Raw genomic sequence first — 24,144 nt, forward strand, 5'->3', positions numbered from 1 at the left:
ACAAATATAAAACTGTCATTACAACACAGTGTTACTTGGTAAGTGTATAATATATATATATATATAAGAGCTGCCATTATCAGACCCAATGATAGAGGATTGCTGCCCTGGGGTCCATCAAGGGGTCATGAGCTATTCTTTTCTTCAAATTCCATTTAATCGTATTTTTAAACGCAAAATGACCAAGCTTGCTCTCGACGCCCTTTGACGTCACAACTTCGTTTAGTCTGTTAATTATATCTAACTAACTGATGAATGCATAAGAGGGTAAAACCCGTTTGCATATCTCCCACTATTAATTAGTCTTGACTTTGTTTTTCGGTAGCTTCCTTTGATGGTGTCACTCGTTTTCCCCTTGTTTCAGTTATCCTAATTTTTGTCAAGATATCTTGATTTCATCGTGCCATCCACTTTTTCCTTTTTCTTGTTAAAAGACATTTTCTTTATTACATTGTTTCTTAATCATTTCCATTTTAGTTTTATTCATAACTTTAATTGAGAATTTACTCTACAGATGGAGGTAAAATATAAGGATTACAATAATATCTTATAGTATACAAAAAATTCAAGTTTACTTATTTTATGGCCAGGTGGTTAAGGCACTCGTCCCGTAATCCGAGGGTTGCAGGTTCGAATTCCTGTCACGCCAAACATGCTCGCCCTTCCAGTCATGAGTGCGTTATAATGTGGTGGTCAATCCCACTATTCGTTGTTAAAGACTAGCCCAACGGTTGGCGGTGAGTGGTGATAACTAGCTGCCTTCCCTCTAGTCTTACACTGCCAAATTAGGGACAACTAGTGCAGATAGCTCTCGAGTAGCTTTGCGCGAAATTAAAAAAAAAGCATTGTCCTCGGTATGATCGAAGAGTTTATTTATAAAAAGCACGTGTACTGACATCATCTATTAGGTCTGTAACTGGGAAACTTTACTGATTGTGCTCACTATGTTTAAGACATATATTTAAAACATATAATGTACTGTCCTTACCCTGTCCCAGTATCTATTCATTATAGTTAATATACTGTCCTTACCCTATTCCAGTAACTATTTAAAACAGTTAATGTACTGCCCTTATCCTGTTCCAGTAATTAGTTAAAATAGTTAATGCACTGATCTTACCCTGTTCCAGTTAATATTTAAAACTGTTAATTTACTGTCCTTATCCTGTTCCAGTAACTATTTTAAACAGTTAACGTTCCGTTATTACCCCGTTCCAGTAACTAGTTAAAACGGTTAATGTACTGTCCTTACCCTGTTCCAGTAACTATTTAAAACAGTTAATGTTCTGTCATTACCCTGTCTTAGTAACTATTTAAAACAGTTAATGTTCCTTCCTTACCCTGTTCCAGTAACTCTTTAAAACAGTTAACGTTCTGTCATTACCCTCTTCCAGTAATTACTTAAAACAGTTAATGTTCCGTCATTACCCTGTCTCAGTAACTAGTTAAAAGAGTTAATGTACTGTCCTTACCCTGTTCCAGTAACTATTTCAAACAGTTAATCTTTTGTTCTTACCCCGTTCCAGTAACTATTTAAAACAGTTAATGTTCTGTCATTACCCTGTCTCAGTAACTATTCAAAACAGTTAATGTTCCTTCCTTACCCTGTCCCACTAACTAGTTAAAACACTTAATATTCTGTCATTACCCTGTCCCAGTAACTAGTTAAAACAGTTAATGTACTGTCCTTACCCGGTTCCAGTAACTCTTTAAAACAGTTAACGTTCTATGATTACCCTCTTCCAGTAACTATTAAAAACAATTAATGTTCCGTCATTACCTTGTCCCAGTAACTATATAATACAGTTAATGTTCTATCATTACCCCGTTCCAGTAACTAGTTAAAACAGTTAACGTTATAGCCTTACCCTGTTCCAGTAACTCTTTAAAACAGTTAACGTTCTGTGATTACCCTGTCCCAGTAACTAGTTAAAACAGTTAATGTACTGTCCTTACCCAGTTCCAGTAACTATTTAAAACAGTTGATATTTTGTCCTTACCCTGTTCCAGTAACTAGTTAAAACAGTTAATATTCTGTCATTACCCTATCTCAGTAACTATTTAAAACAGTTAATGTACTGTCCTTACCCAGTTCCAGTAACTATTTAAAACAGTTAATGTTTTGTCCTTACCCTGTTTCAGTAACTATTTAAAACAGTTAATGTTTTGTCCTTGCCCTGTTTCAGTAACTATTTAAAACAGTTAATGTTCTGTCATTACCCTGTCCCAGTAACTTGTTAAAACGGTTAATGTTCCGTCATTACCCCGTTCCAGTAACTATTTAAAACTGTTAACGTTCTGTCCTTACCCTGTCCCAGTAACTAGTTAAAACAGTTAATGTACTGTCCTTACCCTGTTCCAGTAATTATTTAAAACAGTTAATGTTTTCTTCTTACCCTCTTCCAGTAATTATTTAAAATAGTTAATGCACTGTTCTTACCCTGTTCGAGTTTTAAAACTGTTAATTTCCTGTCCTTATCCTGTTCCAGTAACTATTTAAAACAGTTAATGTTCTGTCCTTACCCTTTCCCAGTAACTAGTTAAAACAGTTAATATTCTGTCGTTACCCTGTCTTAGTAACTATTTAAAACAGTTAATGTACTGTCCTTACCCTGTTTCATTAACTATTTAAAACAGTTAATGTTCTCTCATTACCCTGTCCCAGTAACTAGTTAAAACAGTTAATGTTCCGTCATTACCCCGTTCCAGTAACTATTTAAAACAGTTAACGTTCTGTCCTTACCCAGTCCCAGTAACTAGTTAAAACAGTTAATGTACTGTCCTTACCCTGTTCCAGTAACTATTAAAAACAGTTAATGTTTTGTTCTTACCCTATTCCAGTAACTATTTCAAACAGTGAATGTTCTGTCATTATCCAGTTCCAGTAACTATTTAAAACTGTTAATGTTTTGTCCTTACCCTGTTTCAGTAACTATTTAAAACAGTTAATGTTCTGTCATTATCCTGTCTCAGTAACTATTTAAAACAGTTAATGTTCCTTCCTTACCCTGTTCCAGTAACTATTTAAAACAGTTAATGTTCTGTCATTACCCTGTCCCAGTAACTTGTTAAAACGGTTAATGTTCCGTCATTACCCCGTTCCAGTAACTATTTAAAACAGTTAACGTTCTGTCCTTACCCTGTCCCAGTAACTATTTAAAACAGTTAATGTTTTGTTCTTACCCTGTTCCAGTAATTATTTAAAATAGTTAATGCACTGTTCTTACCCTGTTCCAGTTAATATTTAAAACTGTTAATATCCCGTCCTTATCCTGTTCCAGTAGCTATTTTAAACAGTTAACGTTCCGTCATTACGCCGTTCCAGTTAATATTTAAAACTGTTAATTTCCTGTCCTTATCCTGTTCCAGTAACTATTTTAAACAGTTAACGTTCCGTCAATACGCCGTTCCAGTAGCTAATTAAAACAGTTAACGTTCTGTCCTTACCCTGTCCCAGTAACTAGTTAAAACAGTTAATGCACTGTCCTTACCCTGTTCCAGTAACTATTTCAAACAGTTAATGTTTTGTTCTTACCCCGTTCCAGTAACTATTTAAAACAGTTAATGTTCTGTCATTACCCTGTCTCAGTAACTATTTAAAACAGTTAATGTTCCTTCCTTTCCCTGTCCCAGTAACTAGTTAAAACACTTAATGTTCTGTCATTACCCTGTCCCAGTAACTAGTTAAAACAGTTAATGTACTGTCCTTACCCGGTTCCAGTAACTCTTTATAACAGTTAACGTTCTGTCATTACCCTCTTCCAGTAACTATTAAAAACAGTTAATGTTCCGTCATTTCCCTGTCCCAGTAACTATATAATACAGTTAATGTTCTCCTTACCCCGTTCGAGTAACTAGTTAAAACAGTTAACGTTATGTCCTTACCCTGTTCCAGTAACTATTTAAAACAGTGAATGTCTGTTCTTACCCTGTCCCAGTAACTAGTTAAAACAGTTAATCTACTGTCCTTACCCTGTTCAGTAACTATTTCAAACAGTTAATGTTTTGTTCTTACCCCGTTCCAGTAACTATTTAAAACAGTTAATGTTCTGTCATTACCCTGTCTCAGTAACTATTTAAAACAGTTAATGTTCCTTCCTTACCCTGTTCCAGTAACTATATAAAACAGTTAATGTTCTGTCATTACCCTGTCCCAGTAACTAGTTAAAACAGTTAATGTTCCGTCATTACCCCGTTCCAGTAACTATTTAAAACAGTAAACGTTCTGTCCTTACCCTGTCCCAGTAACTAGTTAAAACAGTTAATGTACTGTCCTTACCCTGTTCCAGTAACTATTTAAAACAGTTAATGTTTTGTTCTTACCCTGTTCCAGTAACTATTTAAAACAGTTAATGTTCTGTCATTACCCTGTCCCAGTAACTTGTTAAAACGGTTAATGTTCCGTCATTACCCCGTTCCAGTAACTATTTAAAACAGTAAACGTTCTGTCCTTACCCTGTCCCAGTAACTAGTTAAAACAGTTAATGTACTGTCCTTACCCAGTTCCAGTAACTATTTAAAACAGATGATATTTTGTCCTTACCCTGTTTCAGTAACTATTTAAAACAGTTAATGTTCTGTCCTTACCCTGTCCCAGTAACTAGTTAAAACAGTTAATATTCTGTCATTACCCTGTCTCAGTAACTATTTAAAACAGTTAATGTACTGTCCTTACCCAGTTCCAGTAACTATTTAAAACAGTTAATGTTTTGTAATTACTCTGTTCCAGTAACTATTTAAAACAGTTAATGTTCTGTCATTACCCTGTTTCAGTAACTTGTTAAAACGGTTAATGTTCCGTCATTACCCCTTTCCAGTAACTATTTAAAACAGTAAACGTTCTGTCCTTACCCTGTCCCAGTAACTAGTTAAAACAGTTAATGTACTGTCCTTACCCTGTTCCAGTAACTATTTAAAACAGTTAATGTTTTGTTCTTACCCTGTTCCAGTAATTATTTAAAATAGTTAATGCACTGTTCTTACCCTGTTCCAGTTAATATTTGAAACTGTTAATTTACTGTCCTTATCCTGTTCCAGTAACTATTTTAAACAGTTAACGTTCCGTCATTATCCCATTCCAGTAACTATTTAAAACAGTTAACGTTCTGTCCTTACCCAGTCCCAGTAACTAGTTAAAACAGTTAATGTTCCTTCCTTACCCTGTTCCAGTAACTATTTAAAACAGTGAATGTTCTGTCATTACCCTGTCCCAGTAACTATTTAAAACAATTAATGTTCCTTCCTTACCCTGTTCCAGTAACTATTTAAAACAGTTAACGTTCTGTCATTACCCTCTTCCAGTAACTATTTAAAACAGTTAATGTTCCGTCATTACCCTGTCCCAGTAACTATTTAAAACAGTTAATGTTTTGTTCTTACCCTATTCCAGTAACTATTTAAAACAGTGAATGTTCTGTCATTATCCAGTTCCATTAACTATTTAAAACTGTTAATGTTTTGTCCTTACCCTGTTTCAGTAACTATTTAAAACAGTTAACGTTCTGTCCTTACCCTGTCCCAGTAACTAGTTAAAACAGTTAATGTACTGTCCTTACCCAGTTCCAGTAACTATTTAAAACAGTTGATATTTTGTCCTTACCCTGTTCCAGTAACTATTTAAAACAGTTAATGTTCTGTCCTTACCCTTTCCCAGTAACTAGTTAAAACAGTTAATATTCTGTCGTTACCCTGTCTTAGTAACTATTTAAAACAGTTAATGTACTGTCCTTACCCTGTTTCATTAACTATTTAAAACAGTTAATGTTCTGTAATTACCCTGTCTCAGTAACTATTTAAAACAGTTAATGTTCCTTCCTTACCCTGTTCCAGTATCTATTTAAAACAGTTAATGTACTGTCATTACCCCGTTCCAGTAACTATTTTAAACAGTTAATGTTCCTTCCTTACCCTGTTCCAGTAACTCTTTAAAACAGTTAACGTTCTGTCATTACTCTGTCCCAGTAACTAGTTAAAACAGTTAATGTACTGTCCTTACCCTGTTCCAGTAACTATTTAAAACAGTTACTGTTTTGTTCTTATCCTGTTCCAGTAACTATTTAAAACAGTGAATGTTCTGTCATTACCCTGTCCCAGTAACTAGTTAAAACAGTTAATGTACTGTCCTTACCCTGTTCAGTAACTATTTAAAACAGTTAATGTTTTGTTCTTACCCTGTTCCAGTAACTATTTAAAACAGTTAATGTTCTGTCATTACCCTGTCCCAGTAACATGTTAAAACGGTTAATGTTCCGTCATTACCCCGTTCCAGTAACTATTTAAAACAGTAAACGTTCTGTCCTTACCCTGTCCCAGTAACTAGTTAAAACAGTTAATGTACTGTCCTTACCCTGTTCCAGTAACTATTTAAAACAGTTAATGTTTTGTTCTTACCCTGTTCCAGTAATTATTTAAAATAGTTAATGCACTGTTCTTACCCTGTTCCAGTTAATATTTGAAACTGTTAATTTACTGTCCTTATCCTGTTCCAGTAACTATTTTAAACAGTTAACGTTCCGTCATTATCCCATTCCAGTAACTATTTAAAACAGTTAACGTTCTGTCCTTACCCAGTCCCAGTAACTAGTTAAAACAGTTAATGTTCCTTCCTTACCCTGTTCCAGTAACTATTTAAAACAGTGAATGTTCTGTCATTACCCTCTTCCAGTAATTACTTAAAACAGTTAATGTTCCGTCATTACCCTGTCCCAGTAACTATTTAAAACAGTTAATGTTTTGTTCTTACCCTATTCCAGTAACTATTTAAAACAGTGAATGTTCTGTCATTATCCAGTTCCATTAACTATTTAAAACAGTTAACGTTCTGTCCTTACCCTGTCCCAGTAACTAGTTAAAACAGTTAATGTACTGTCCTTACCCAGTTCCAGTAACTATTTAAAACAGTTGATATTTTGTCCTTACCCTGTTCCAGTAACTATTTAAAACAGTTAATGTTCTGTCCTTACCCTTTCCCAGTAACTAGTTAAAACAGTTAATATTCTGTCGTTACCCTGTCTTAGTAACTATTTAAAACAGTTAATGTACTGTCCTTACCCTGTTTCATTAACTATTTAAAACAGTTAATGTTCTGTAATTATCCTGTCTCAGTAACTATTTAAAACAGTTAATGTTCCTTCCTTACCCTGTTCCAGTAACTATTTAAAACAGTTAATGTTCTGTCATTACCCTGTCCCAGTAACTTGTTAAAACGGTTAATGTTCCGTCATTACCCCGTTCCAGTAACTATTTAAAACAGTAAACGTTCTGTCCTTACCCTGTCCCAGTAACTAGTTAAAACAGTTAATGTACTGTCCTTACCCTGTTCCAGTAACTATTTAAAACAGTTAATGTTTTGTTCTTACCCTGTTCCAGTAATTATTTAAAATAGTTAATGCACTGTTCTTACCCTGTTCCAGTTAATATTTGAAACTGTTAATTTACTCTCCTTATCCTGTTCCAGTAACTATTTTAAACAGTTAACGTTCCGTCATTACCCTATTCCAGTAACTATTTAAAACAGTTAACGTTCTGTCCTTACCCAGTTCCAGTAACTATTTAAAACAGTTAATGTTCTGTCATTATCTAGTTCCAGTAACTATTTAAAACTGTTAATGTTTTGTCCTTACCCTGTTTCAGTAACTATTTAAAACAGTTAATGTTCTGTCATTATCCTGTCTCAGTAACTATTTAAAACAGTTAATGTTCTGTCATTACCCTGTCCCAGTAACTTGTTAAAACGGTTAATGTTCCGTCATTACCCCGTTCCAGTAACTATTTAAAACAGTTAACGTTCTGTCCTTACCCTGTCCCAGTAACTAGTTAAAACAGTTAATGTACTGTCCTTACCCTGTTCAGTAACTATTTAAAACAGTTAATATTCCGTCATTACACCGTTCCAGTAACTAGTTAAACCAGTTAACGTTCTGTCCTTACCCTGTTCCAGTATCTATTTAAAACAGTTAATGTACTGTCATTACCCCGTTCCAGTAACTATTTTAAACAGTTAATGTTCCTTCCTTACCCTGTTCCAGTAACTCTTTAAAACAGTTAACGTTCTGTCATTACTCTGTCCCAGTAACTAGTTAAAACAGTTAATGTACTGTCCTTACCCTGTTCCAGTAACTATTTAAAACAGTTACTGTTTTGTTCTTATCCTGTTCCAGTAACTATTTAAAACAGTGAATGTTCTGTCATTACCCTGTCCCAGTAACTAGTTAAAACAGTTAATGTACTGTCCTTACCCTGTTCAGTAACTATTTAAAACAGTTAATGTTCTGTCATTACCCTGTCTCAGTAACTATTTAAAACAGTTAATGTTCCTTCCTTACCCTGTTCCAGTAACTATATAAAACAGTTAATGTTCTGTCATTACCCTGTCCCAGTAACTAGTTAAAACAGTTAATGTTCTGTCATTACCCCGTTCCAGTAACTATTTTAAACATTTAATGTACTGTCCTTACCCTGTTCCAGTAACTATTTCAAACAGTTAATGTTTTGTTCTTACCCCGTTCCAGTAACTATTTAAAACAGTTAATGTTCTGTAATTACCCTGTCTCAGTAACTATTTAAAACAGTTAATGTTCCTTCCTTACCCTGTTCCAGTAACTATTTAAAACAGTTAATGTTCTGTCATTACCCCGTTCCAGTAACTAGTTAAAACAGTTAACGTTATGTCCTTACCCTGTTCCAGTAACTATTTAAAACAGTTAATGTTCCTTCCTTTCCCTGTCCCAGTAACTAGTTAAAACACTTAATGTTCTGTCATTACCCTGTCCCAGTAACTAGTTAAAACAGTTAATGTACTGTCCTTACCCGATTCCAGTAACTCTTTATAACAGTAAACGTTCTGTCATTACCCTCTTCCAGTAACTATTAAAAACAGTTAATGTTCCGTCATTACCCTGTCGCAGTAACTATATAATACAGTTAATGTTCTGTCATTACCCCGTTCCAGTAACTAGTTCAAACAGTTAACGTTATGTCCTTACCCTGTCCCAGTAACTAGTTAAAACAGTTAATGTACTGTCCTTACCCTGTTCCAGTAACTCTTTAAAACAGTTAACGTTCTGTCATTACCCTCTTCCAGTAATTACTTAAAACAGTTAATGTTCCGTCATTACCCTGTCCCAGTAACTAGTTAAAACAGTTAATGTACTGTCCTTACCCTGTTCAGTAACTATTTCAAACAGTTAATGTTCTGTCATTACCCTGTCCCAGTAACTTGTTAAAACGGTTAACGTTCCGTCATTACCCCGTTCCAGTAACTATTTAAAACAGTTAACGTTCTGTCCTTACCCTGTCCCAGTAACTAGTTAAAACAGTTAATGTACTGTCCTTACCCTGTTCCAGTAACTATTTAAAACAGTTAATGTTCCTTCCTTACCCTGTTCCAGTAACTATATAAAACAGTTAATGTTCTGTCATTACCCTGTTCCAGTAACTCTTTAAAACAGTTAACGTTCTGTCATTACCCTATTCCAGTAACTATTTAAAACAGTTAACGTTCTGTCCTTACCCTGTCCCAGTAACTAGTTAAAACAGTTAATGTTCTGTCCTTACCCTGTAACTATTAAAACAGTTAATGTTTTGTTCTTACCCTATTCCAGTAACTATTTAAAACAGTTAATGTTCTGTCAGTTCAGTAACTATTTAAAACTGTTAATGTTTTGTCCTTACCCTGTTTCAGTAACTATTTAAAACAGTTAATGTTCTGTCATTATCCTGTCTCAGTAACTATTTAAAACAGTTAATGTTCTACTTGTTAAAACGGTTAATGTTCCGTCATTACCCTGTTCCAGTAACTATTTAAAACAGTTAACGTTCTGTCCTTACCTTGTCCCAGTAACTAGTTAAAACAGTTAATGTACTGTCATTACCCTGTTCAGTAACTATTTAAAACAGTTAATATTCCTTCCTTACCCTGTTCCAGTAACTCTTTAAAACAGTTAATTCTGTCATTACCCTGTTAACTAGTTAAAACAGTTAATGTACTGTCCCCCTGTTCCAGTAACTATTTAAAACAGTTAACGTTATGTTTCTTACCCTGTTCCAGTAACTATTTAAAACAGTTAATGTTCTGTCATTACCCTGTCCCAGTAACTAGTTAAAACAGTTAATGTACTGTCCTTACCCTGTTCAGTAACTATTTAAAACAGTTAATGTTCCTTCCTTACCCTGTTCCAGTAACTATATAAAACAGTTAATGTTCTGTCATTACCCTGTCCCAGTAACTAGTTTAAACAGTTAATGTTCCTTCCTTACCCTGTTCCAGTAACTATTTAAAACAGTTAATGTTCTGTCATTACCCCGTTCCAGTAACTATTTTAAACATTTAATGTACTGTCCTTACCCTGTTCCAGTAACTATTTCAAACAGTTAATGTTTTGTTCTTACCCCCTTCCAGTAACTATTTAAAACAGTTAATGTTCCGTCATTACCCTGTCTCAGTAACTATATAATACAGTTAATGTTCTGTCATTACCCCGTTCCAGTAACTAGTTCAAACAGTTAACGTTATGTCCTTACCCTGTCCCAGTAACTAGTTAAAACAGTTAATGTACTGTCCTTACCCTGTTCCAGTAACTCTTTAAAACAGTTAACGTTCTGTCATTACCCTCTTCCAGTAATTACTTAAAACAGTTAATGTTCCGTCATTACCCTGTCCCAGTAACTAGTTAAAACAGTTAATGTACTATCCTTACCCTGTTCAGTAACTATTTCAAACAGTTAATGTTCTGTCATTACCCTGTCCCAGTAACTTGTTAAAACGGTTAACGTTCCGTCATTACCCCGTTCCAGTAACTATTTAAAACAGTTAACGTTCTGTCCTTACCCTGTCCCAGTAACTAGTTAAAACAGTTAATGTACTGTCCTTACCCTGTTCCAGTAACTCTTTAAAACAGTTAACGTTCTGTCATTACCCTCTTCCAGTAATTACTTAAAACAGTTAATGTTCCGTCATTACCCTGTCCCAGTAACTAGTTAAAACAGTTAATGTACTGTCCTTACCCTGTTCAGTAACTATTTAAAACAGTTAATATTCCGTCATTACACCGTTCCAGTAACTAGTTAAACCAGTTAACGTTCTGTCCTTACCCTGTTCCAGTATCTATTTAAAACAGTTAATGTACTGTCCGTACCCTGTTCCAGTATCTATTTAAAGCATTTTATATGATTGACCTTTGTTATCTACCAGGTCGCTAATTGAAGCATTTTATTTCTGTACTTTCTATGGTAGGCTGGCTTCGTGCTTTTCAAGAGGCCATACAGTGACGTGACTTATTTCACTTTATAGCTAAACTTGTTGACAAGCGCCAGCTCTGAAATACAGGTATTTAACTTCCGAGCAGCAAAACAAGTTAGGATACACGTGGTGAACAAAGATCACTCGCATAACCGTTTCGTCATCATCACGTAAGGAAACCTGTGATGTTTCGGTATAGAATATTTGTACACGTGCGCACTCTAATTTGAAAATGAAAAGAAGAACGATCGAATATCAAACTGTTATAGAATGAATGAAAAGAAACTGAAATTATGGTATCCTAGCCTTATGATTTCATTACTGTGACTTCAGTTTTATAGTGTTTATCTATAACACCAATTTCTACATTCTCTCTACGTACCTTTACAAAGTTTGGAGAGTGTCAGGTCTGAACAATTAATACTTAACATATCAGGAGAAGCGGCGTAACATTTCTTTGTTTTTGTTAGCTTAGATACATCCGAAAGAATCGTATAACGGTTTCGGTGTGTTCACACGTGTTCGTGACTCTACTCTAAAGACAACCACGTAATTGAATCGATGAGTATTTATTTAATCCAACAATCAAACTGATCTCACGAAGTCCCCCCGATGGGTAAGGGTTAAGCCACAGGGATTATAGAGCTACAATTGAGTTTGACTGTTACGGAGTTCTGGATAAAACATCTATAGTACACTGAATAACTTTGCACTGAAATAAACACACACACACACACACACACACAAAACGTTTGTTTGCTATGGTTATTCGCGCAAAGCTACTCTCCCTAACCGTTCCTATTTTGAACTGGTAGAATAGAGGGTAAACAGCCAGTCATCAGCACCCACCGCCAGATCTTGGGTTATTTAACTTGAATAATGGGTGTTAACCGTCATTCTTATAAAGCACTCACAGATCTAATGTGTGAAGTAAGTTAGTGTGGTTACGGGACGCGATCCAAGGACCCTCCGATTCAAAGTCCAGAATGTTAGCCACTAGTCTACGCCTAGCCTTAATACAACCAAAGATATCTCGTGAAGACAACCATTTACAATTAATTTGTGCCTAAAATGTATGTTAGCACACGGTATGATGACGTCACTACCCTGCTAGACTCCATGATGCGGGATTATGGAAACAGTAAACTGAGTTTGCCATGCTTCTTCCTGATTGGGCATTGCTCTTCTCCATTACTTCACATCACCACTTCTTAACGGATTTCGTATTTTCTAAGAACACAAGCTTTTTAACGTTTTATAAGGCAGACCGAACGCGAGAATCCAAACTTGGAGAGTATACCATAGAATACCGTGTTCTTTCGTAGTTCTGTGGTGTTTAGTAATTTAAATACGTCGGTGGTGAGCGCAACTAGCTAGGAAACAGATTGAGCTTGATGGTGTGAGGAGAAGCCGACCTTCGAGTCACTGTCGCCGCTATGGGTTGTGCTATGAGCACGGAAGATAAGGCAGCTCTAAATAGAAGCAAACAGATAGAGAAGAACTTGAAAGAAGATGGCTTACAAGCGGCGAAAGACATTAAGTTGTTACTCCTAGGTAGGCTTAACTTTCTTCTGAACCTACACTTAAAGGGAAATGTGTTCGTACAAAAAAAAGCGTTTGAATTTTAATCAGATGTAGGTTTTCTCATTTAAGTGCGTGTGTGTGTCATTAATTTGTTCTATTGTTTTTAGAGATCTACAGCCTATTGTTTGTTTACATATTCCAAATATGTCTATAGTTCTGATTTTAACACTGCTTACTCAGGCATGAAGTAATAAGATTTGTTTCACAAAAACTACATCCAAAGCAGGTACATTTCCGTGAGTTTAAGGACTTATTTGATTATTGTTATTTACCTATAACGTCTGTTATTTATGGTGTAAAAGAATGAAGACCAGATTTTTAAAAAATCTCAAAAATGTGCCTATGGGAATAGTTTAATCGACCGTTGGGGTCTTGTTTGTAACCCACAAATAATTCAAAGATTTTCTTATGTCCTATAGGTGCTGGTGAATCAGGGAAAAGCACTATTGTCAAACAGATGAAGTGAGTTATTATTTCCTGTTTATTTTCTCTTTTGTTTAACTTACACTATTATTTAACTAATGAATTCTGTTTATTTTCCCAAATTTTAACTGAATTATTAAAAACTAAGACGCGTTTTTTTTCGGTAGCTTAACGTAAATAGCTATTTAACTATGAAGTTATTTTAATTTTTTTTTGTTCATTGTTCAGTGGTTAATATGTTAAACTTGAATCTGAGGGGGCCTTCATTCACATACCGTTACAGAAAAAAAACAACAAAGATCGCAACCTGCATTTCGGTGCGTTATAATAGTAACGGTCAAACCCCACTATTCGGTCAGACAAGAGTAGCTCTTGAGTAGTTTTGCCCGAGTATTCTAAATTATGTTCTTCTAACATATTCTGGTTGGTTGTTTTTGAAAATATCTTCAAAATAATAACGCGTGGGACAGTGGGTACGTTATAAGTGACTGTCAAATCTCACTAGTTTATAAAAGCACCCAAAGAGTTGACTGTGAGTACTGTTGACTAGCTAACTGCCTTCCTTCTAATCAATCAGTTCAAAGATAGGAACTGGTAGCTCAGGTAGCCCTTGTTTAGGTTTACGCGAGTAAGTACAAATAAACTCTTCAGTGTCAGATTTTGATATTATAACAACTTACAACTAATTACTTCCCACTTGCTTATAACTACTTATTTACTTCTCTCTTACAACTACTTAGCTGCCTTCCCTCTAGTTTTACACTGCTAAATTAGGGACGGCTAGCACAGATAGCCCTCGAGTAGCTTTGTGCGAAATTCAAAACAAACAAACAAACAAACTTACAACTACTTATAATACGTTTGTTTATCCGTATATTTAGCACAAAAATCCAGCTTTTGTCAATGTAATGCTGTGTTTTAAAAGTTATTGTAAGTAAATTATATCGTTATATATTAACATTTTTTACGGTTGTTTCGTTTTTATAACTAAACCACGAAATTAAGCTTTCTAACGTTAGGAATATGCTTATATTATTTATATTGTAAAAAAAAACAACAAAATTTGCTATCACAGCAGATCTGTATGAGAATAATAGGTCATTATTATTATTGTTTCACTGAATAATAGCTCTTTTCAAGTTCCCACTGTCACAAGCTGAGGAAGCCATAACGGAAAATCAATACCCGTGCATTTCGGCAACAACTGACGCCATGGTGACGTTAGGCTTCCTGCCGAGCATGCGTACATTGTAAAAAGTAGTACCGCCACTTCGTGATTCATTTCTGCTCATGTACGTATTAAGCTTACGCAAACAAGGTCCGATTCATCAGTGCACCTGATGCTGAGAAGGTATTTGTGTTGATGATTACGATAATGGAAAACATATTTTATATTCTTCGGTTACTAACAATTTAAATTATTTAAATGTGAGAATATATATATATATATACATACACACATGCATTTTAAAAACAATTATGGATGGCACCAGTCTTCATTGTGACAGCCATACAATATTAATCAGTTGGTACAGTTAATGTATTTCTTGGTTAATATGTCTCCTCCTATATCACAAACCAAATACCCCTATAACTGTAGCTACTAATTACTGATATTTGTATATAGAAAAAGATTGAAAATCATAGGCTTAGCTCTCAAATTATTTCACTGGAACAACATTTTTACGTTAAAACTTTGTACGTTTTTTTGTTTTGCTTTTTGCGGTATACTATAAAAATGATGGTCAAATCCCACTAATCAGTCAGACGACCCAGTCTTAACGAAACAATTGAGGTCGGTTACAGAGTAGCTTTGCTCATGTGAGAAACGCATTGAAGAAGAAATACGTTTAAGTTTTGTACTTTTTTTTTTTTGACAATGCTAATCATGGTTTGCTGTTTACTTGGATCGATTTTCTTTGTAGTTAAGCACAAACCTATACAGTGGACTACGTGTGCTCTGCTCATTATGAGAATCGAAACCAGGTTTCTAGAGTTGTAAGTCCGCAGACTACCGCAGTGCCACTGGAAGGCAAAATAACTTACCTGAGTTACATGTGTATGTTGATCTCCCAGTTCCTATAGAAACATGATAAAAGAAAAGGATCCGTTTCGTGGGGTATAGTTATAGTGCCCCCCTTCCGAAAAAACATCACCGAATTTGCACATATTGCTTGTCTCGATGTGAAGATACGACTAGGATCGACTATAGGGTTGCTACATAAATACACTAATGTGAAAAATGCACTCAAGCAGTTTCAACTAAGCAGATATCTTTAAGCGCTAAATAAGTAATCTGTAAGAAGTAAGTTGTTAGCGGTAACCGCCAAATAACCTTAAACGTGAAAAGTTTCTTGCGATTACTTTACACTTTATATAATCATCGCAAAATCATATAAGGACTATCTAAGCTAGCTGTTCTTAATTTTGCTGGACTTAAAATGCTAAAAACCGGATTTCGGTCCCTGTAGTGGGCAGAGCACAGATAGCCCATTGTGTAGCTTTGTGTTTAATTCGGAAAACAACAAAACAAACTTAATTTTAAGCTTATAAATAGAGGGAAGACAGATAGTCAACAGCACCTACCGCCAACTCTGGGGATACTCTGATAGTATAGTAAAGTTTGCAAATATTAATAATAATTATAACCTTGCAGTTAAAAATCTAGAAAATATTTCGTTATTAATCTTTCGTAACAGTTGTCATTTTGTTTTTCTTATGATAAAATATGTACAATCTTGGCCAAAATATTTGCATATTTTGTAAGAAATGATATAATTATTATTTAAATTGAATGCCCATACTCTTAGCACTGTCAAACTCAGAAATGCATGTTATAATAAACACTTAAATGTGTAATTTGTATACTAAGACAAATTCTATAGACATCTTGAGCGATTTATTAGAACAGCAGAAAATTTTATCAGATACTACTAAAGGGATGTATCATTCAGCATTTCACCAATCACAACTAAACCTTACTAAAATACATATATAAAAAATGTTACATCAAATTATTATAAATAGTGTATTTAACCTTATATCAGTTCATATTAAACATTCAGTACTTGATTGGTGCTTCTCGTATTCTGATAAACTCCGTAAGGCAGTGTAACATGTTGTCGATGAATTTATTGATGTAATCCACCGTAGTTTCACCGCAACTTGTTTTCACTAGAAGGCGCTGCAGCTCAACTGTAGTAGATTAGGGTCGTGGTTAGCAATCTTCTAACTCAGTTCTCAATGGGATAATAATCTGGAGACTTTGCTGGCCATGGCAATATTGTTACGTCCTCCTGGTCGAGATAATCCTTTACACTACCTGCACTGTGGGAAGTAGGACTGTCATACAGGGACACAAAAGTATTGCCAGACCTTTCCATAGCATATTATAGAAATATCATGTTCGTGTAGTGCTTGTAGAAAACGCCATTGACGTTTTCTTGGAAGATATTAAGAGCAATTTTTCTACCATGACGAATAGCTGCCTAAACATGCACTTCACCACCTGCCGTGTGTTTCCTGTGAGAAAGACAGCCTTCCCTCGTCTGTTCTCCAGGCAAATAATGAACACGATTCATACCACCAGCTTTAAGAAGTCATCAGAAAACATGACAGGTCGTCAGTGTTCTAACTGTATTTTGGCATGCTCTTTCGCCCAATTAACGCAGTGACAGCAGTAAATCCTGGTTAATATCGGTTTGGAGATAGACTTGCTTCAAATTCTTCAAATATTGTTTGACCACTTTCCTATTCACTGTTTTTTTAATACCCTGGAATGAATATGCTCATGCCATTCTTGTCGTAAGGTTTGACGTGTTAAATTGATTAATCTCGGGAATTTTATCAGCATCTACAAGCAGACTTTGCTGAAACGACGTTTCTTGCAGTCCGATGACGTTTCGGGAATCTGGATACACTACACTGTAGGTACCATACTCTTCTGGTAGTATCCGCTTGATTCATACCAATTCTAAACATCTGGAAAATTGTTTAAAACTGGTATCATTCCTGGCACATGACAAGGTATGACTCTACACCAACTACAGAGAAACTGTCTGAACAATGTGTTGACCTGTTTTGAAAAATATTATATCAAAAGCACACTTTTTTTTTTTTTTATAGAAAACAGTTCGTATGTACGTTTTGAAGAACAAATGTTCAGAACAACTTATAGAGACCAGAACAGCAATTCGTACACATTTTTCCAATATACGCTATCTTTTTTTGTTACTATTCGGGCATTTACTCAATAACTAATCAATGCATGTAAATAATAACACAGTATTGAACAGTATGAAAACATTTTGGTCAATACTGTGTTTTAATTAACTTGTTCCTTAAGCAATGTTTTTATCCATAGAAAACAGTTTTCATGATTCGTTATTCAGGCTTCACAATTCAGGACCATAGATAAGAGTAATAAGCACGACGTTAAAACTGATTGATTTCAGTTATCAGTAATAAGCACGACGTTAAAACTGATTGATTTCAGTTATCAGTAATAAGCATGACGTTAAAACTGATTGACTTCAATTATCAGTAATAAGCACGGCGTTAAAACTTTTTTAATTTCAATTGCCAGTAATAAGCACGAAGCTAAAATCTGGTTAGTTTCAGTTATTAGTAATAGATACGACGCTAAAATTCATTAATTTCAGTTACCAGGGCAAAATTAAAGAAGAATCGCATCCGTTTCGGTTAACATTTAACGAAACTAGATAACTTAAGATTCCCTTTAATCTTAAAATATATAAGTAAAATATCCATATATCTGTCGTCATCACCTCTATTTATTCAATCAATGATAACAGCTTTACTAAACTCAATATTTGCGACATGGCGTGGCAAGGTGATTAAGGTACTCGACTCGTAATCCAAGGGTCGCGGGTTCGAATTCCCGTCACATTAAACATGCTCGCTCTTTCAGCCGTGGGAGCGTTCGAATGTTGCGGTCAATCCCACTATTTGTTGGTAAAAGAGTAGCCCAAGAGTTGGCTGTAGGAGCTGATGACTAGCTGTCTTCCCTCTAGTCTTACACCCCTAAATAAGGGACGGTTAGCACAGAAAGCCCTCGTATAGCTTTGGGCGAAAATTAAAAAAAAACACACAGACTGCTCACGTGTTTTTCCTGAATAAATTTCTTGATTTAAGAAAATCGTAATAGTCTTTATGTCATTAAAATTCATTACGCTGTTAGCTTTTTCTGACGCAACATGGTGCTGTATCGCATCTACATTTAAGCCTTAGAGTTCTAGATACAGCAATGAATTTGTAAGACTTCAACCTAAAATAAACATTATTACAGTTGAAACCATTCAAACACAGTATCATGTATATTAACAACTCTCATTTTTCATAAGAAACACGAATTACAGTGTCGTTTCTTAAATGAGTTTCTTTTATAAACCATCAAATCAATTTTAAATTGCAGTTATTAATAATACGGTTGAAACCACTAAACATAGGATTGTATATATTCAGAATTGTTACTTTGTATGAGAAACGTGTATATACAGTGTTCGCGTCTAAATCATGTTTCCTTTAGAAGCCGTCGAATAACTTTTAAATTGAAATTATTAATAATCAAACCAGTAAAAAAATAAATAACTTCTGAGTCTCTCTTGGTCATCTCTGGTTTTATTTTAAAGTATTTCTCGTCAGTTATAAGACCGTTCATCACAATAAACGGGTTTTTATATCAATTTTTACTTTAGCAAAATGGACTACGGATTACACCAAAACTCCCAAATATCATTATATTTATTCCTGGATCGGGTTTATCTAATTGAAAAGTAGTTTTATTTTCAATTACTGACTTATTAAGAGACCCGGCATGGCCAGGTGGTTAAGGCACTCGACTCGTAATCCGAGGGTCGCGGGTTCGAATCGCCGTCACACCAAACGTGCTCTCTCTTTCAGCCATGGGGGCGTTAGAATATGACGGTTAACCCAACTATTCGTCAGTAAAAGAGTAATCAGAGAGTTAGTGGTGGGTGGTGATGACTAGCTACCCTTTCCTCTAGTCTTACACTGTCAAATTAGGGACGGTTAGCGCGGATAGCCCTCGTGTAGCTTTGCGCGAAATTCAAAACAAACCAGCCTGCACTCAAATTGAAAACTTGTGTTTTTGTGGCTGGTTAGTTCTTTGAAGTTTCAAATGTACTATTTTTCTCCTCCCATCATAGGTATCGAAACCCGAAATTTATTATCGTAAACCTGCACAATTACTGCTGAGATAGTGCGGGGCTTCATAACAGATATTAACTAGTTAGTGAATAATTTTAAATATTAATTACAAAGCTTAAATTACAGAGTTTGAGCCTTTTTTAAGAAATCTTAAATCAATTTTTTATGTGATAAAATCTAATTAAATACTTAAAAAAATCAGTAATATCTATGTAAAGGAATGAAACAAGCACGCGCGTGCACTTTAAACTGGATTTGAAAGTGGAGGTTTTTATTTATGGTTCAATTAGCAAGTGTAAGTTATTGTATAGCATCCTAAAATAATTAACTGCTACCTGTTTACATTATTTATTTATTTATTTGGTTGTCAATGTATCTTGGCAGTTATGATAGTATAAATAATAAGACTTTGTAATTAGGTTACACTATAGCTCTCTGAGAGGTAAGATATTCATTAATCCATCACTTGAGATTGGTAGAGGTTCAGTGCGTTATATCAAAACGACTTTGGAGCCTCAAAACGACTTTGGAGCCTCAAAACGTTTAATCATACACTATCTTTCAACCATTCTTCTTTATAACAGCGTAGTGTAGTCTCCAATTACAAAAGGATCCTTCGTAAGGCTGTCATGTCCAAAGAATACCCCTCCTACCTGATGACTTTCCATAATCTTCCTAATATATAAGAACAACAGTTTCTTAGATCTGTTTCAACAGTCCGGTAACACGGAAATACATAGGTACTGTGTTCGGCGACTTAGTATGAAAACAGTTTCATTCTCCAGCTACGTGAGGTATGCAACGGTTCACCTGATATTGATATGTCTTAAAACAGCTTTTGTTATTTTTCCAAGTGGATATTCTTTTTCATTATAAGTATAATTTTTCTAGTGATCTTTGCGTTTGTGGATTTTTATTGGGGTGTCTACTGGGGTACTACAGTGAAATATAAGAGAAATTTCCTTTTTTTTGTGAATTTTAATTCGCTGATCCAACACATCTTTATGGTCTAAGTGTATGATATTTTACGTCAGAAAGAACTGTAACATACCCTTCCTAAACACTATGAGTGTTCGGTATCATCACACTATCAATATATAGTTCTGGTACTTCCCGTTTCACCCGCGACTTCATATGATTGGTGACTGTCACAATAACATTTCCAACCGTGTTGTATTAGTCCTAACTTCTCAGATAATTTGTAATCTTCCTATAACTGTCGTAAGCTCTGTTAGGTAAGGTTATATTGACTTTCTAGTAACAGTATTAACCCCCTTTAATAGCGTTACTGCATCTGCCTGAGATGTAGTATAAAACGCTTAATTTAGCACGTAATTAATGTTCTTCAATAACAGCAATTAACCCTTTTGGGTAAAGCTTGAGTGTAAAACCTGAAATACAGCATTAACCTAAATCAAACTTGTCTCGCAGTTGTTTACATTGTAGTTGTCTGTGATACAATACAAACCTTAACCCTAACTTTTCACTTTATAAAAGGCCTTCATATACAAGTCACTACGAAAACCTCTTTGTAAGGTTTACAATGTTAACTGCCAAAAATACAGGGTTCAAAACTTATGTCCAACTTATAATTTAATTAGTGACGTCCATGAAATAATAACATCTTTGGTAAGGCATTATGACTTGAAATTTCCATATTTGAGACATATTAATAATATTTTCTTAACCTAGAATGCACATTTTTCCCACTGTTTCTGGAGTCGGTGTGGAGGATGATGATGTGATGCGGATAAATTTATCTGTTTGTAAGAAATTGGATATTTATTTGACAGAAGTATCAGACAGCGCTGCATCTGCGTTCTTGTAGGAGTTCTGAAACGAGTATTTTGAAATAGTACTGACGAGATAAGAGAGGATTATTTAAGACTATTATATTAAATAAAATTCATAAAAATATTTCTTTAATATTCATATTTTAGTAACTATGTATGATAAAATTTACCTACACACGTTTGGGAATAGCGTATAAAATGGGAACATAATATTGACTGTGGAATGTGTAATGAACAGTATTCTTAAGTGGATGCATTTATTTAAATCACTGAAAACAATTTTTGTAAAAGCAAAACATTAATCCATAACAATTTTATATCCAAAGAAACACACCAGGAGCATAGTATACATACGGTTGTATAAACAAACTACAAAGTTAAGCACAAAACTACAAAATAGGTTGCCCCCAAGTGGCTCAGCGGTATGTCTGCGGATTTACAACGCTAAAAATCGGATTTCGATACCCGTGGTGGGCAGAGCACAGATAGCTCATTGTGTAGCTTTGTGCTTAATTCAAAACAACAATACAATTGGTTATCTGTGCTCTGAGTTTCTAGTGTTCTGAGTTCACAGACATACCGCTATGCCCATGGGAAGTTAGACCATTGCTTATGACCTGTTGTAAAAATCTGGATACCTAATCACATTATCCTTGACCATCCTCGCTGACGATAGAAGAAGGAAGTACAAGGCCTAAATAGTCATTCTTGTATCATTACAATAATCGTGAAGACACTAATTTCGCAACCGTGCTGTATTTTTCACCTTACCAGTGTACAGCCCCAGTATTTTCACCTTACCAGTGTACAGCCCCAGTATTTTCACCTTACCAGTGTACAGCCCCAGTATTACCAACGATATGTTACTTCCTCCTAGTGTTACTTGTCTTTTCTTTTTGTTAAATTAAATGGCGCTTTACCAAATGTTTCGTGGTCACCTTTAAAGAATTGTAATACTACCATTTACCAAGATGTTCGAACTTATTAGTAGTTATTTTGGTCATTTCAATTGACCATTTCCAAGGCATTTTCCTAAGAATTCCGTCAAGTCTCTAGAGAATGAATAAGCAGTTTCTATGCAAATTTTGTATATTCATTCGTGCGTTTTACATTAACAGTTGTTTAATCAATAATTGCGAACGTTGTTCCATTTCCATACTGACAGAGGCTGCAGTTAAATTTCTTTATCAGGTATTTCTAGAAAGGTGGATAAATAACACTTAAACTTCCCTTGAAACAAGTAAATATTGATGTCCATATTGGCGTTTGTTTTCAGTTGCTGTCTGTTTTCTCATATTTTCTCTCCTTTTGACGGTGTTGGGTGTGAATTGTTTATTTACCAGTTATTTCTAGCTATTAGTGAATCACCATTTATTTCTAGCATTAAGTTTCAATAAACACTATAACGCTCAACTGAATTTTGGACAATGCATCATGTTTTATTTGGAAGAAAAAAGACATAGTAATATAGCAGAGGTTTAAATAATCTTAGACGAAATGAGTTACTAAATCTGTGTCATCGACAACTATTGTTGCTTTAAAAGCATTAGTCCATTAAAAGAACAGTTAGTTTATGATTGGAATTACCTTTTGGAAGAGGTTCATTGTAATTTGTCAGATTCATTTCTTCCCTTATGAAGACTTAAAGCAGAAACACTAGTTGTGCTTTTAATTAAGATCTGAGGGTTTTAGGTTAAAATACGTTTCTACTTTCAGTAAGGAAAATGAAATTATTTCTTAATCCCTAAAGAAAAGTGCGTTCGTTAAATAACTACTCTGAGTCAGTCAAGCTAAGAATCAAGCTATCACCAGCGATGTTAAGTGCAACACACAACCCTAAATCTCTTATGCTTACATTGGATCAAAACTATTGTGGTATTTTCAGGTAGCGCAGACTTTCCGACAGTTATCGAAAAGGCAAATCCACAAATAGCAGCAGATTCGAGCATTTAATAAGGGAAGTGTTCTCTAATTTATAACGTGATTTAATTTTAAGTTGCATGACAAATAAACAGATTAGACATGTTTAAACGACTGTGGAAAAGTCTTTATTTAGATGCAAAATAAAAAAACACAACGTGCAACCTGCTTAGAAGAGTAGGCGATCGCTTCTTCCGGATTAGCGAATAGCTCGCAAACTTTCCATCTGCCGAACTAGTCACAATGAAAGCTAAGCAGAACTGAACAAAAAACTGGATTTTGAATGTAACCTCGCTTTCTTTGTTCAGAGGATGGCATCATCTTATTACTACATTCTCTTGACAGAATTGAGTAGATATAACAGTTTCAGTTTACGTCATAGTTCGGCCAGCAAAGGATAACCCACTTTTAACTTTTTCAAACCAGGTTCAATATATGATACTGAAATATCCTCATAAGCGATGACGTCATCTAACAAAAGAATAAACATACCTAGAACATACCTTGAACCACCATGACAATGTGGAAATAATCAATAATATAAAATGATTCTATATTACTATAATAGGTAGGAGAACACAGTATGGCTGCATACCACATTATCAACAACAGAGTTCAAATCAGTGCAACACACATACTCTGTTCAAGCCTGAATTTTCTCTTCATGTATGAATTACTTGGTTATAAATGTATTTATTATCATCAAAAATATTTTACTTTATTTATTAGCTACGTTTTTAACATATGTTGATAAATACCCATGAAGTTCCACGGGAGCTCGGCATGGCCAAGCGTGTTAAGGCGTTCGACTCATAATTCGAGGGTCGCGGGTTCGAACCCCGGTCACACCAAACATGCTCGCCCTTTCAGCAGTGGTGGCGTTATAATGTGACGGTCAATCCCACTATTCGTTGGTAAAAGAGTAGCCCAAGAGTTGGCGGTGGGTATTGATGACTAGCTGCCTTCCCTATAGTCTTACACTGCTAAATTAGGGAC

The 24,144-nt window shown here is 35.0% G+C and overlaps 1 protein-coding gene across 2 annotated transcripts in view; it reads left to right on the plus strand.

The window, feature by feature from the left end:
* Positions 1-12,066: 12,066 nt before the first annotated feature.
* Positions 12,067-24,144, plus strand: part of LOC143233092 (guanine nucleotide-binding protein G(o) subunit alpha-like) — a 48,830-nt gene continuing 36,752 nt past the window's right edge. The window contains exons 1-2 of one of the 2 annotated variants that reach the window (XM_076468987.1): positions 12,067-12,793; positions 13,243-13,285. In XM_076468987.1, the coding sequence (XP_076325102.1) occupies positions 12,676-12,793; positions 13,243-13,285 (161 nt within the window). In that variant the 5' untranslated portion in view covers positions 12,067-12,675. Of the gene's footprint in view, positions 12,794-13,242; positions 13,286-14,463; positions 14,598-24,144 lie in introns of those variants that run through there. The other variant, XM_076468988.1, reaches the window with a different exon arrangement.

This window comes from Tachypleus tridentatus, chromosome 12, assembly GCF_004210375.1.
Source record: "Tachypleus tridentatus isolate NWPU-2018 chromosome 12, ASM421037v1, whole genome shotgun sequence".
Lineage (NCBI taxonomy): Eukaryota > Metazoa > Arthropoda > Merostomata > Xiphosura > Limulidae > Tachypleus > Tachypleus tridentatus.